At 51.2% G+C, this 13052-nt stretch overlaps 1 protein-coding gene and 1 long non-coding RNA gene across 51 annotated transcripts in view; one reads left to right on the top strand and one right to left on the bottom strand.

The window, feature by feature from the left end:
- The window catches only part of LOC144330972 (uncharacterized), a 61770-nt gene that overhangs the window by 7429 nt on the left and 41289 nt on the right, over positions 1–13052 (top strand). The window lies entirely within an intron of this gene.
- ARHGEF2 (Rho/Rac guanine nucleotide exchange factor 2) overlaps positions 3725–13052 on the bottom strand; it is a 74161-nt gene continuing 64833 nt past the window's right edge. For 26 of the 50 annotated variants that reach the window (XM_077942527.1, XM_015111765.3, XM_028827898.2 and 23 more), the window contains 9 exons: positions 12345–12412; positions 9831–10031; positions 9319–9438; positions 9122–9189; positions 8944–8979; positions 8686–8736; positions 8007–8450; positions 7447–7660; positions 3725–4884 (listed from right to left, as the gene is read on the bottom strand). In XM_077942527.1, coding sequence (XP_077798653.1) covers positions 4811–4884; positions 7447–7660; positions 8007–8450; positions 8686–8736; positions 8944–8979; positions 9122–9189; positions 9319–9438; positions 9831–10031; positions 12345–12412 — 1276 coding nt within the window. In that variant the 3' untranslated portion in view covers positions 3725–4810. The remainder of the gene's footprint in view (positions 4885–7446; positions 7661–8006; positions 8451–8685; positions 8737–8943; positions 8980–9121; positions 9190–9318; positions 9439–9830; positions 10032–12344; positions 12413–13052) is intronic. The other 24 variants (XM_028827902.2, XM_028827903.2, XM_077942505.1 and 21 more) reach the window with 1 other exon arrangement.

Below are 13052 nucleotides of genomic sequence, written 5' to 3'. Positions count from 1 at the left end.
TGGAACAAAAGGATTTGTTGCTCCATTTCTGCCTTCTGCAAAAATATCTAGAAACACTTCCCTAAGGCTTCTAGGCTAATGAATCAGAGGTCAGTGCCCCTGTCCCTCTGTACCCACTCCCCACCTCAAAACAGGGTATCCCTTGTCTTTCTCCAGGATCAAGGCCAAAAATGTCTGCGTCCCCTGTCCCCACTTTACCATCTCAGTGGTGACCACAGAAACTTGCTGCCCACAGAGACTTCAGCTGCAAAAGCTGTAGTTCCCCTGAAGGGATGCCAGGTGTGGGGTACTGCTGGAATTCCCAGCACCTGCCAGGGCCTGGGTGTAAAACCCTGGTGCTGCCAGACTGCCTGTGTGTCTCCCCTTGTATCAGGATTTGAAAGAAGTGAAGATAATGACAAATCAAAGATGTAGGGGGCGCGGGGTGAAGGGAGGTGAGAGATTAAAAAGGGGAGGGGGCTGGGAGAACAGGCTGCAGGTAGAACCAGAAAAGCGGAGACCTCAGAAAGTGGTGCTACTCTTCCTCCCTGCCCCAAATGCAAAGCCCAGAGTATCAATTTGAGTATCAGAGCACCTGGATTCACACCTTTACCTCCAGCACATTACTTTACCTTTTTGTACCTTACTGTTCTCAACTGTAAAATGGGCTACTGAAGATTTAACAGTGAAATACACTGTTAGCTATTATTTATTTATTTATTTAATTTTTTTGAGACAGAGTCTCGCTCTGTTGCCCAGGCTGAAGTGCAGTGGCGTGATCTCAGCTCACAGCAACCTCCGCTTCCCGGATTCAAGCGATTCTCCTGCTTCAGCCTCCCAAGTAGCTGGGACTACAGGCTCCCACTACCACACCCGGCCGATTTTTTTGTATTTTTAATAGAGACAGGATTTCACCATATTGGCCAAGCTGGTCTGGAACTCCTGACCTCTAGTGATCCACCCGCCTCGGCCTCCCAAAGTGCTGAGATTACAGGCTTGAGCTACCACACCCGGTCGAGCTATTATTCTTACACCCTGTGTAAAATGGAGACAGAGAGAAAGGAGGAAATAAGCGCACAGCTGGGAGATGGGGATGGGGAACCATGTCTCATCTGGAATGGTTGTATATGCTCTGAAGTGGGGTATAATGAAAGTCTCACATAAAGAACTCAGAGGTTGACCCCTAAGCCCCTCTTGAAGGTGTGTTCTTCAGGATAGGGGCTCCTCTTTGGTTCCTGTATTGAGATGCATCAATGATAAAGGTTAGCCATTAGAAGGATTTTCTGGGAGGCAGACCCTAGAAAGGAGGGAGGCAGAGGGAAGATGAGGTAGAGCTCCCACTTCCACTGCCCCACCCCCAGGCTCTCTGGCATGACTTGTAACCTATGAGGACACAGGCTGCTCAGGCTCCTGGGGCAGCAGCTGGGAGCAGTGCCACCTTATTAAGTGCAGAGCCCCCTGTGAAGGGAAAGGCCACAGTGCCTCCAGGTGCCCCCTGTCCCACTTCCTTTAATTGCTGGGCAGAGGAGGCTCCAAAGAGGCACCCAATTCACAACAGATTAAGCAATGTGAAAGGAACTTAATTAGCCTCTTGTTTAATTTCCTCTTTTTGATGATGTTTAAACTAGTTCCAAAACTCCAGGTCTATTCCTAGCCCATGCAGGCAATGGAAAATCCCTCCCCACCTAAGCACCCATCTTCCCACCCCAGCAGCTCCCTCTGACGGCTTTGCTGGGCTCCGGATATTGGCTCCTCTGGGGGCATCTCTGCTTTACGGGCCCCAGAGGTAAATATTGACAAAGTGTACACAGGTCCAAGTTAGAGATGAACACATGCACAAAGACCTACTCTTGTGGGGGAGTGGAAGGAGGAGGGTGCAGCTGGAGGATGGAGAATGGAGGGCTGGGCAGAGCAGGCAGCCTGGAGCTTCTCTTGGAATGGAAGGAAGGCAATGTTTTGGTGAGAACCTGGTCCCTGGCTCCCTGGAACACAAAGCCAGATGGCTTTGAAACTTCAGCAGGAGGGACAGAGGTTAAGGCTGTGGGTTCCCAAAAGTGGGTTAGGGAGGGGACAGGGGACACAATGGTCAAAGATGTGAGGAAGGGGCCCAGCTCTCAGGAGTAACCACATCAGACAAATGCTTGTGCCCCATGTTCTAGGGCTGAAGATTGTGTGTGTGTGTGTGTGTGTGCAGGTGTGCATGCGCATGTGTGTAGGAGGGGGTTGGTACAGGGTGGCAGAAGGGACAGTACTGCTTGGAAGAAAGCAGCGGGACTTCACACCCACGCTGGGCTGTCTCCAGGTTTCCGTGTTCTGTCCTGTCCTGACCAGCATCTCTCACTGGATCTGTCGGGGATTCTAGGAGAGCCTGCATTCCCCTTTCTTGGTGGTCTCTGCATGCTATCTAATATCCTCACCCCACCCCCACCTACCTTCCTTTCCCACCTAAAGGTGCCACCCTCACAGCTTTGGGTCTGAGCTGCTTCCAGCTGACCTGGCAGACAGCTGCTGAGCCCTGTGTCCCTGTGTATGAAATCTGAAGCCCTGGTGTTTGTTTTTTTTTCCAGGCAGGGTCTTGCTCTGTCGCCCAGGCTGGAGTGCTGGAGTGCAGTGGCACAATCTCGGCTCACTGCAACCTCTGCCTCCCGGGTTCAAGCAATTCTCCCACCTCAGCCTCCCAGGTAGCTGGGACTACAGGTACCCACCATCACGCCTGGCTGATTTTTGTATTTTTAGTAGAGATGGGGTTTCACCATGTTGGCCAGGCTGGTCTCAAACTCCTGACCTCAAGTGATCCACCCAACTCAGCCTCCCAAAGTGCTGGGATTACAGACGTGAGCCACTGCGCCCAGCCAGCCCTGGTATGTTTAGGCAGAGTAGCCAAAGGAGAAAAGTGGTGGACTGGAACTAAGAAGGCCAGCCCCCTCCTGGCCTAGCAGGCTTTGTGCACCTAGGTTTCCCTGCCCATAAAATGAGAACAATTCCCCATTCTCAGGATCCCCTTAATGGCTGAGAAAGCACCTTGTAAAGGCTTGATGTTGGTGGATGAGAGTTACAGAAGGGGAGGGTGCTGGCTCCTCACCCAGCCTGCTCCCTACGTGACTTCAATTCCTTTTTCTAGCTGAGGGCCTGAGCCCCGCTCTGCTAATCTGACTCCACAGGCTCCAGCGGGGATGTGAATTCATACCAGCATTTATACAACCCTAGACTCTCACCTCCTCCCCTCCCCCCACAGCCCCAAAGTAAGTACCAACCGGAAAACAGGAAGTAAAACCAACTAAAACCAAGAACTGAAACCAGCTCATCTCTCACTGCCTCTCAAAGAGGGACAGTATATGAGCAGCTCCTGTGACGGGTAACCCCAGGGCCCGACATCATGGAGATGAACAAGGGCCCTGTGGGGGCTAGATCTGACAATGAATGACACTGGGGATGGGGACAATAGGTGGAGGTGATTGCTGAGCATGGCATACAAATACGATGAACACACGTTTCCTGATATTGGAATTCCCAGCATTGGAACCTGTGTGCCCCCTTTGTTTCTATCCTTGTGTTTGTGAATTAAAAAAAAAAAAAACAAAGATTTGCAGTGGTTACTTTTGTCAGTGCCCCCTCTCTTCAGTGAGGCAGAGGCTGTCCTTGTGGTGAGAGGAAAAGGCCCCTTTCAGAGGAACTTAGGTCATTGCCTGGTTCTCGCCTACCATCCTCCTCAGAATTGGCAGACATTATGGGAGACAGTACCTTATGGAGTTCCAGGTTTTTAATTTTCCCTGATATATTTTTTTTAAAACAACAAAATTGGCAGAAAAAAAAAAAACAACTGGGGCTGGTCGACATTTGGGGGCAGGGGTTCCATTGAAAAATCCCCCAAATTCACGCTGAGGTTTCAGGTCACGGTTGCTGAGGTGGAAGATGAGGTCAGGGCTCCTGGAGATTTCCCAACCCACCCTAGAATTTGTTTCCAAATGGCTGGGGAATAGGTCAGTATAGGTCCCCCCGTTACTGCAGATGAAGGCAGAAGTCATTGTCTCCCCTACCCCTCAACTTCTTCAGAGATGTGGAGATAGGAGGCTTCGATTTCTAATTGCCTACGATCTCTTAGAAATATAAAACACGTGCAGTTGACTTTGGTACAAAAAAGAAAACAAAACAACAAGAAAACATTCTGGTCCCTGTGGGTTTTTTCCCTCACCCCCAAAAACCATTATGGCCACCCCAACCTCTATTCCATCAACTCCAAGAAGCCAGGTTATCTCCCAGGGCTTCCATGAAGGACAGAGAAAGGGAGAACAGCAGTAAGAGGTTGAGGGGAGAGGAGAAAGGGACATGGCCCTGCCCATAGCCCTCCTTTATTTAAAGGGCAGTTAGGGTTTTGTGGCTGCAGTCTCTCCTCCAAGACGGATGTTGCAGGGGAGGGATGTTAGGGCAAGAACCCAGCAGTTGTGTGGATGAGCCTGAATATACCCCAGTAGTGTTCAAGGACAAAGCCCTCTGATCCCTATGGCTTGGTTCCCATGTCCCTGGTCCTTTAAATCTCCCCTCTCCCCCCATAACTAATAAACAATAAATAAATAAATTTTCCTAAAGTGGAGGGAAGAAGGCATGAACCACTGGCATCTGTGGTGTAGCTTTCGGATGCCCCAGGGGGTGTTGTGGCCTAATTCCCCCAGCTTCTTAAATGGCCCCAGGTATCTAAGGATCCCAAGAGCTGGCAAGGACAGTCTGCAGTTCTTTCAAATGTTCCCTCATCATTGGCAAATTGGAGTCCCCAAGGTTAGCCCCCCTCAGTAATGTTCTTCAGTGGGGCACAGGGCAGGGGTGAGGGGCCCCCTTAGCTCTCGGAGGCTACAGCCTCCCCGTCGCGGCTCTCCGTCTCCTCCGGGATGTCCTGCATTCTGGTAAAGTCTGAAGGGGGACAGGACAAAGCCAGTGAGTGAGCAGAGACTCCCATGAGGAACTGTACCCCTATACTAATGCCTCCCCATCTGCAGGCTCAGGGGGCTCTGGGGCTGTGAAGGGATGACAGGGTTCTGTAAATTCTTGGGTGAGAGGAAAACCTCTGGCAACACAGTAAGTGAGGTATCCACATCTAGGAACCAGATACACTTGTACAGTATCCAAAGATACAATCTGATTAGGAAAGTACAAAATACTTTAAGGTTAGAGCTTTTGGTAATTTTTTATTTCATGAACCAACTATAAAAACTTGAAGGTCTTTGAAACTTTTTTTACTTTAAAAACTGGCCTAGTGGCTCATGATTGTAATCCCAACACTTTGGGAGGCCAAGGTGGGAGAATCACTTAAGGCCAGGAGTTGGAGACCAGCCTGGCCAACATGGTGAAACCCCATCTCTAGTAAAAGTGCCAAAAATTAGCTGTATGTGGTGGCACGTGCCTGTAATCCCAGCTATTCGGGAGACTGAGGAACAAGAATTGCTTGAACCTGGGAGGTGGAGGTAGCAGTGAGCTGAGATTGTGCTACTACACTCCAGCCTGGGTGACAGAGCAAAATTCTGTCTCAAAAAAAAAAAAAAAAAACAACTATATCTTCCCAGGCACAGTGGCATGCACTTGTAGCCCCAGCTACTTGGGAGGATCACTTAAGCCCAGGAGTTTGAGTCCAGCCTCGGCAACAGCACGACACCCTGTCTCTAAAATAAAAAATTTCAGAGCGAGATCCTGTGTCTGGGTCTCCTGGTCTCTTTCTGTCGCCCAGGCTGGCGCAATCACAGAGTACTGTCAACTCAATCTGCTGGGCTCAAGCGATCCTCTCACCTCACTCTCACTGTCTGTAGCTAGGACTACAGGCGCACGCCACCACGCCTGGCTAATTAAAAAAATTTTGGCGGGCCAGGCACGGTGGCTCACGCCTGTAATCCCAGCACTCTGGGAGGCCAGGGTGGATGAATCACCTGAGGTCAGGAGTTCGAGACCAGCCTGGCCAACATAGTGAAACTCCATCTCTACTAAAAAATACAAAAAAAAATTAGCCAGGTGTGGTGGCGCATGCCTGTAATCCCAACTACTCGAGAGGCTGAAGCAGGAGAATCACTTGAACCCAGGAGGTGGAGGTTGCAGTAAGCTGAGATCACACCACTGCACTCCAGCCTGGGTGAGAGTGAGACTCCATTTTAAAAAAATAAAAATAAAAAATAAAATAGGCCAGGCGCAATGGCTCACATCTGTAATCCCAGCACTTTGGGAGGCCAAGGTGGGCAGATCATGAGGTCAAGAAATAGAGACCAGCCTGGGCAACATGGTGAAACCCTATGTCTTCTAAAAATACAAAAATTAGCTGGGCATGGAGGCATGTGCCTGTAGTCCCAGCTACTCGGGAGTCTGAGGCAGGAGAATCATTTGAACCTGGGAGGCAGAAGTTGCAGTGAGCCGAGATTTCACCACTGTACTCCAGCCTGGTGACAGAGCGAGAATTCCATCTCAAAAAAAAAAAAAAAAAAAAAAAAAAATTTAGTCGGGCATGGTAGCTCACGCCTGTAATCCCAATCTGTTGGGAGGCCAAAACAGGTAGATCATGAGGTCAGGCGTTCAAGAACAGCCTGGCCAACACAGTGAAACCCCGTTTCTACTAAAAATACAAAAATTAGCCGGGCATGGTGGTGGGTGCCTGTAATCCCAGCTACTCGGGAGGCTGAGGCAGGAGAACTGCTTGAACCTGGAAGGCAGAGGTTGCAGTGAGCCAAGATCACACTACTGCACTCCAGCCCAGGCAACAGTGTAAGACTCCGTCTCAAAAAATAATAATAAAAAAATAAGTAAGTAATTAAATTAAATAAAAAAATAAAATAAAATAAATGAATTTTTTTTTTTGGTAGAGGAGGTGGATCTCACTATGTCGCCCAGGCTGGCCTCAAAATTCTGAGCTTAGGCCGGGCGTGGTGGCTCAGGCCTGTAATCTCAGCACTTTGGGAGGCCGAGACGGGTGGATCACGAGGTCAGGAGATCGAGACCATCCTGGCTAACACCGTGAAACCCCGTCTCCACTAAAAAAATACAAAAAAAGCCAGCTGGGCGAGGTGGCGGGCGCCTGTAGTCCCAGCTACTCGAGAGGCTGAGGCAGGAGAATAGCATAAACCTGGGAGGCGGAGCTTGCAGTGAGCTGAGATCTGGCCACTGCACTCCAGCCTGGGCGACAGAGCGAGACTCCGTCTCAAAAAAAAAAAAAATTCTGAGCTTAAGCGATCCTCCTGCCTTGGCCTCTCAAAGTGTTAGGATTACAGGCCTGAGCCACCATGCCTTTTCTAAAAAAAATCTATTTTTACTTCTAAAGGTTGGGAATCACCAACCAGTTGGAGGAGGGAGGCCCCTCCTGCTTCTTAGAGTTCCACCAACCATTCATCATCAGACAAAACAGGAAGTCCCTCCCTAGAGTTACTATAAGCCTCACAGGTCAGTTAGGGCCCATTTGGAAGCCACAGCCCCAAGGCCTGTACGCAGGCTGCACTCTACCTCTGGTCCATGTCTCCGCCAGGGTCTCACCTCGTGGACTGTGGGGCGGAGACAGACGGCTGCTACCTTCCTCCTCACTGCCAGTGTCAGGGTCACTGCTATCTTGCAGCCGCTCTTCAGGGCTCCCCAGTTCCTGCCTCTCTCGGTCCTCAAAGTGTCGATGGACAGAGCGAGTAGTGACAGGCAGATCTAGGCGGTCTGTGCCTCGGTTGGGCTGTGGACAGTGGGCAGGAAGAACAGCAGGCCAGGGACTGAGTAGTGTGAAGACTGGAGGTTCTGTTTGGCTGAAGGCAGCAGCTCTCCCCACTGGGGCTCACCCATGACTCCCCTTCAGGAGATCCACCACCAACTGGCCTCTTTCAGCACCACCACCCGAGTTAGTTTCCTCCACCCCTGCACCCATCTACATTTCTTTTCAGTTCTCCAACTAGTACCTCAATATCCTTCAAGTCGGTTGCCTGATTGCATTTGGGCTCAAATCCCCAATGGCCCAATTTCTTTTGGGCTCCACGGACCCTTATGTCCACCCCAGGTCCGTTCACCACTGCAGGCCACCTTACCTGTGGGGGGTTGAAACTCAAGTACAGGGCATCGCCTGCAGGGAGGCTGCGCCGCCGAGGATCCACAGGTCTGCGGGCCCAGGGGGCCTCGGCTGGGAGTGGCTCGGTCTGGCCCAGGGCGGCCAGCTGCCTTCGAGCCTCTTCAGCCTCCCGCTCCAGCAGCGCCCGGGCCTGCTCACTCTCCCGGAGCCGGGCCTCCAGGCTGCCAGCTTCGGTTGCCCGTTCTTCACCTAGCCGCCGGCAGCGCCGTAGCTCCTCCTGCAGCAGCGCATGTTGCCGCTGCAGTAATGCCAGTTCTGTGGCCTGCTTTTCAGGGGCCACAGGGGCAGCCCCAGCCCTGCCAGCCTCCCCATCCCGAGAGTTGGCTCGGCACAGCTTCTCCCGCCGCTCAGGGCCCTCAGGGAACCGGGCTTCCATCAAAGTGTCCTGCTGGGCCACAGCTGCCTGGGGGTAGAATGTGGGCAGAAGGGTTTATCAAAAACCCCTGTGGCTCTTCTACCCCTTGCCCTCACCCTCCAAGGCCCAGGTCATCGCTCCTCCAAGGCCCAGGTCATCGCTCCTGGAGAGCTTGGGTTGGGAGGGTATTTAGAAAGGCCTGTTGGGATGACCATGCTCTACCTAAACAGGCATCTCTAGCCTGGCTCCTCCCCTTCCCCATTCAAGCCCTTGCCCTACTGACCTGTAGGCCATGTAGAAGTCCATAGAGATTGACCAATCGCTGCAACGCCTCCTGAGGACAGACGGGGTGGGAACAGGGCCCCAGCTTTAGGATGGGAGAACTGCCCAAAAGTTGAACAAGGGTAGGTGTGGGGACAGTAGGATCTGGAGACATACTTGGATGTAGACACTTTCCCCACCCCACTCCAAACTGGGTTCTAACTTCTCAGCCTAAGAACACCCTCCCTTTAGTCTCCTATACTGTCAATTCCCTTCTCACCTCTTGGGGTGATCTCAGCTGATTTCCATTTCGATCCTGCAGAAATGGGCAAGAATGGGGAGTCAGCAGGCACACAAATCCTGGGTGCCTGCCCCTGACAGCTTTGTGTTGAGGATCCAGAGGCTGGCTGTCTCTCTCCCACCCTCTTGCCAAGTCCCAGAACCTCTTGAGGACCTACCCTCTGGCTGGAGTCTGAGTCGGCTCTGCACAGTTCAATGGAGCCATTGAAGGTTCTGGCCTCACCATCTGTTGAGAAGGAGAAAAGGATGGCTGAGCTCACTTCCCTGGGGCCCTGATACCACTCGATCCCTGGTACCACTCCACTTGCTTTGGCCCCTCCCACCTACTACCTTGGTCCCCTGCCCTGGCACTCACTGGCAGTGACCCCAGGACTCGTGTTACCACCGCTGTCTGGTTCCAAGGGCAGGGCTGGTTCTCGGGGTGTCAAAAGCAGTTCCACTCCTGGCCCCACCAGCAGGTCTTTCAGACCCTCCACTGTGGGGAAAGAGGAAGAGGTGAGAGTAGGAATGATACAGGACCCTGAGGGGAATGCCATTCACCCCTACATGTGGGGCACTCGGGCATCCAGGGGAATGCCCCCTGCACTGGCAGTGGGGTTTCACTCACACAACCACTGATGAAGTAAAGGGCAGTAAATGCCTATGAGGCAGCAGGAGTCCCTGCAGCATGGACGACATGGAGCAGCAGTAAGACCACACCTCCTCCCCTGCCTTTCCCAGGAACTGGCCCAGAAGAGGCACTCAGGGCTGTTCATGGTTCATGGGGTTGGCATCCCACTTGTCTGTGTTTGTCCATGTCTAGTCACATGTCCATATTCTGTGACAGTGAGTGCTTGAGCCTAGACTCTTCCCTGGGAGCTCCCTCACCCTCACGGATGGCATCCTGCAGCAGCCGCTCGCCACGAGGGGACTCAAGGGACTCGGAGCGGAAAAGGCCCCTGGGCAGGGTGGGCAGGGCCATCCCACTGCCACCATCCTCTTCGGCCTGGAAATGGGTCATCTCAGCAAACAGCCCAACCTTCTCTCGCAGCAGCTCCACCAGTGCCCGGTCCTTCTGCTGCAACTCCACTGCAGATAAGGAACAAGTGAGCCTATGAGAGGGCCTAGGGGATATGCAGGAGCGCCAGTAGAGGACAGCCCTAGGGGAAACAGGGTAGTGCGGGGCAGTTTGGCAAGACTTAATTTTGTTATTTTAGCATTTATTAAAAAAGAAAAAGGTTTCTAGGAGCCAGGCGCAGTGGCTCATGCCTGTAATCCCAGCACTTTGGGAGGCCGAGGCAGGCAGATCACAAGGTCAGGAGATCGAGACCATCCTGGCTAACACAGTGAAATCCCATCTCTACTAAAAATACAAAAAATTAGCTACTCAGGAGGCTGAGGCAGGAGAATGGCATGAACCCAGGAGGCAGAGCTTGCAGTGAGCTGAGATCTCACCACTGCACTCCAGCCTGGGCAACAGAGCGAGACTCCAGTCTCAAAAAAAAAAAAAAAAAAAAAAAAAAAAGATTGTGGCAGGGGTTGCAAGGGGTTGCAGGTTGTCCAACAGTGTTCATTCTTCCCATCTTCCTTTAATGAGAAAATGCATAGAAGTTTCATCTGGGCACACATGGCTGCTCAGTTAACAACCATGTTTTCCTGCCTGACTTGCACATGACTATATTGCTATGTGACTACATTCTGGCCAATGGATATGAGCGTCTTCCAGATCTGCTCTTAAAATAAATGGGTATAGGCCAGGCATGGTGGGTGGAGCACTTGAGGCCAGGAGTTCGAGACCAGCCTGGCCAACATGGTGAAACCCTATCTCTACTAAAAATACAAAAATTAGCCAGGAGTGGTGGTGGGTGCCTGTAATCTCAGCTCCTTGGGAAGCTGAGGCAGGAGAATCGCTTGAACCTGGGAGGTAGAGGTTGCAGTGAGCTGAGATGGCGCCACTGCACTCCACCCTGGGTGACAGAGCGAGACCCTGTCTCCAAAAAAAAAAAAAGAAAAGAAAAGAAAAAGAAAAAAAGGGTGTAAACTCTGTTCCTTTACGCTTCCTTGCTAGGTGTGATACAGGTGTGACAGTGGGAGCTGGAGCAGCCACTTCAGACGTGACATAGAGATGAAAACTTCATGTTAAAGATGGCAGAGCTGCACCACTACTCTGCACTTCCCACTTTGAACTGTTACGTTGACAGCAATAATATTCTACCTTTTTGGGTTTTTTTTTTTTTTTTTTTTGAGGCGGAGTTTTGCTCTGTCTCCCAGGCTGGAGTGCAGTGGCCGGATCTCAGCTCACTGCAAACTCCGCCTCCCGGGTTTACGCCATTCTCCTGCCTCAGCCTCCCGAGTAGCTGGGACTACAGGCGCCCGCCACCTCGCCCGGCTAGTTTTTTTTTTTGTATTTTTTAGTAGAGACGGGGTTTCACCATGTTAGCCAGGATGGTCTCGATCTCCTGACCTCGTGATCCGCCCGTCTCGGCCTCCCAAAGTGCTGGGATTACAGGCTTGAGCCACCGCGCCCGGCCTTGGGTTGTTTTTTTTTTGTTACCTAGACTGGAGTGCAGTGGTGCAATTATAGTGCATTGCAGCCTTGAACTCCTGGGCTCAAACAATCCTCCCACCTCAGCCTCCCAAGTAGCCAGGACTATGGGGTCTTGCTATGTATGTTTTGTTGCTATGTATGTTTCTCGAACTCCTGACCTCAAGAGATCCTCCCTCTCCCAAATCCTGCTGGAATTAAAGGCATGAGCTACTGCACCAGCCAATCTACTTTTTTTTTTTTTTTTTTTTTTGAGATGGAGTCTCGCTCTGTCATCCAGGCTGGAGTGCAGTAGCTCAATCTCAGCTCACTGCAAGCTCCACCTCCTGGGTTCATGCCATTCTCCTGCCTCAGCCTCCTGAGGAGCTGGGACTACAGGCACCCACCACCACGCCTGGCTAATTTTTTTGTTTTTGTATTTTTTAGTAGAGACAGGGTGTCACTATGTTATCCAGGATGGTCTCAATCTCCTGACCTTGTGATCTGCCCACCTTGGCCTCCCAAAGTGCTGGGATTACAGGCATGAGCCACTGCGCCCAGCCAATCTACTTCCTTTTTTAAGGAAGAAGATTTTTGTTGGTCTTTTTGTACAGCAGTTTAATCATACCCTAACTAATATAAGGCCTTACAGTGAAAAAGTAAGTTACTCATCCAACCTTGGTCTTCCATATTATTTTTACACACATGGTAGTATACACTTTACATTGTTTTAAACCTTGCTTTTTTCACTTAGTATGTTTCAGCTGTGGATCTATACCAGCCCTCACAGAGCCATCTCATCTTTTTAACAGTTGCATAATATTCCATTGTGTGAATGTATTATAAATTACTAAGGAGCTCCTTGTGGGTGGACTTACTCTTAATTCGCCGCAGGTAAGCCTCATCCTCTGTCTCAATCAGGGGGAAGTCCTCCCTGGATGGGCATCTGGAGGGGTAACAGGTTGCATGCCATTGGGAGACAGAAGCTAGGTTATAGATCAGAATCAGCCTTCCCTCCTTCCCAAACATGCCTTATGCTTCCCTCTTCTAAGACTCCTCAGCCTCACACCCTAGCTTTAATTCAGTCTTGACCTTTTCCCTTTTCTTTCTTTTTTTTTTTTTTTTTTTTTGAGACGGAGTCTCGCTCTGTGGCCCAGGCTGGAGTGCAGTGGCTAGATCTCAGCTCACTGCAAGCTCCGCCTCCCGGGTTCCCGCCATTCTCCTGCCTCAGCCTCCCGAGTAGCTGGGACTACAGGCGCCCGCCACCTCGCCCGGCTAGTTTTTTGTATTTTTTAGTAGAGACGGGGTTTCACCGTGTTAGCCAGGATGGTCTTGATCTCCTGACCTCGTGATCCGCCCGTCTCGGCCTCCCAAAGTGCTGGGATTACAGGCTTGAGCCACTGCGCCCGGCCTTTTTTTTTTTTTTTTGAGACAGAGTCTTGCTCTGTCGCCCAGGCTGGAGTGCAAGGGCGCTATCTCAGTTCACTACAACCTCTTCCTGGGTTCAAGTGATTCTCCTGCCTCAGCCTCCCGAGTAGCTGGGATTATAGGTGTGCACCACCATGCCTGGATAATTTTTGTATTTT

The sequence above is a fragment of the Macaca mulatta genome, chromosome 1 (genome assembly GCF_049350105.2).
Source record: "Macaca mulatta isolate MMU2019108-1 chromosome 1, T2T-MMU8v2.0, whole genome shotgun sequence".
NCBI lineage: Eukaryota > Metazoa > Chordata > Mammalia > Primates > Cercopithecidae > Macaca > Macaca mulatta.
Note: the sequence above shows the minus strand (reverse complement) of the source record. Positions and strands in the feature narration are given on the sequence as shown.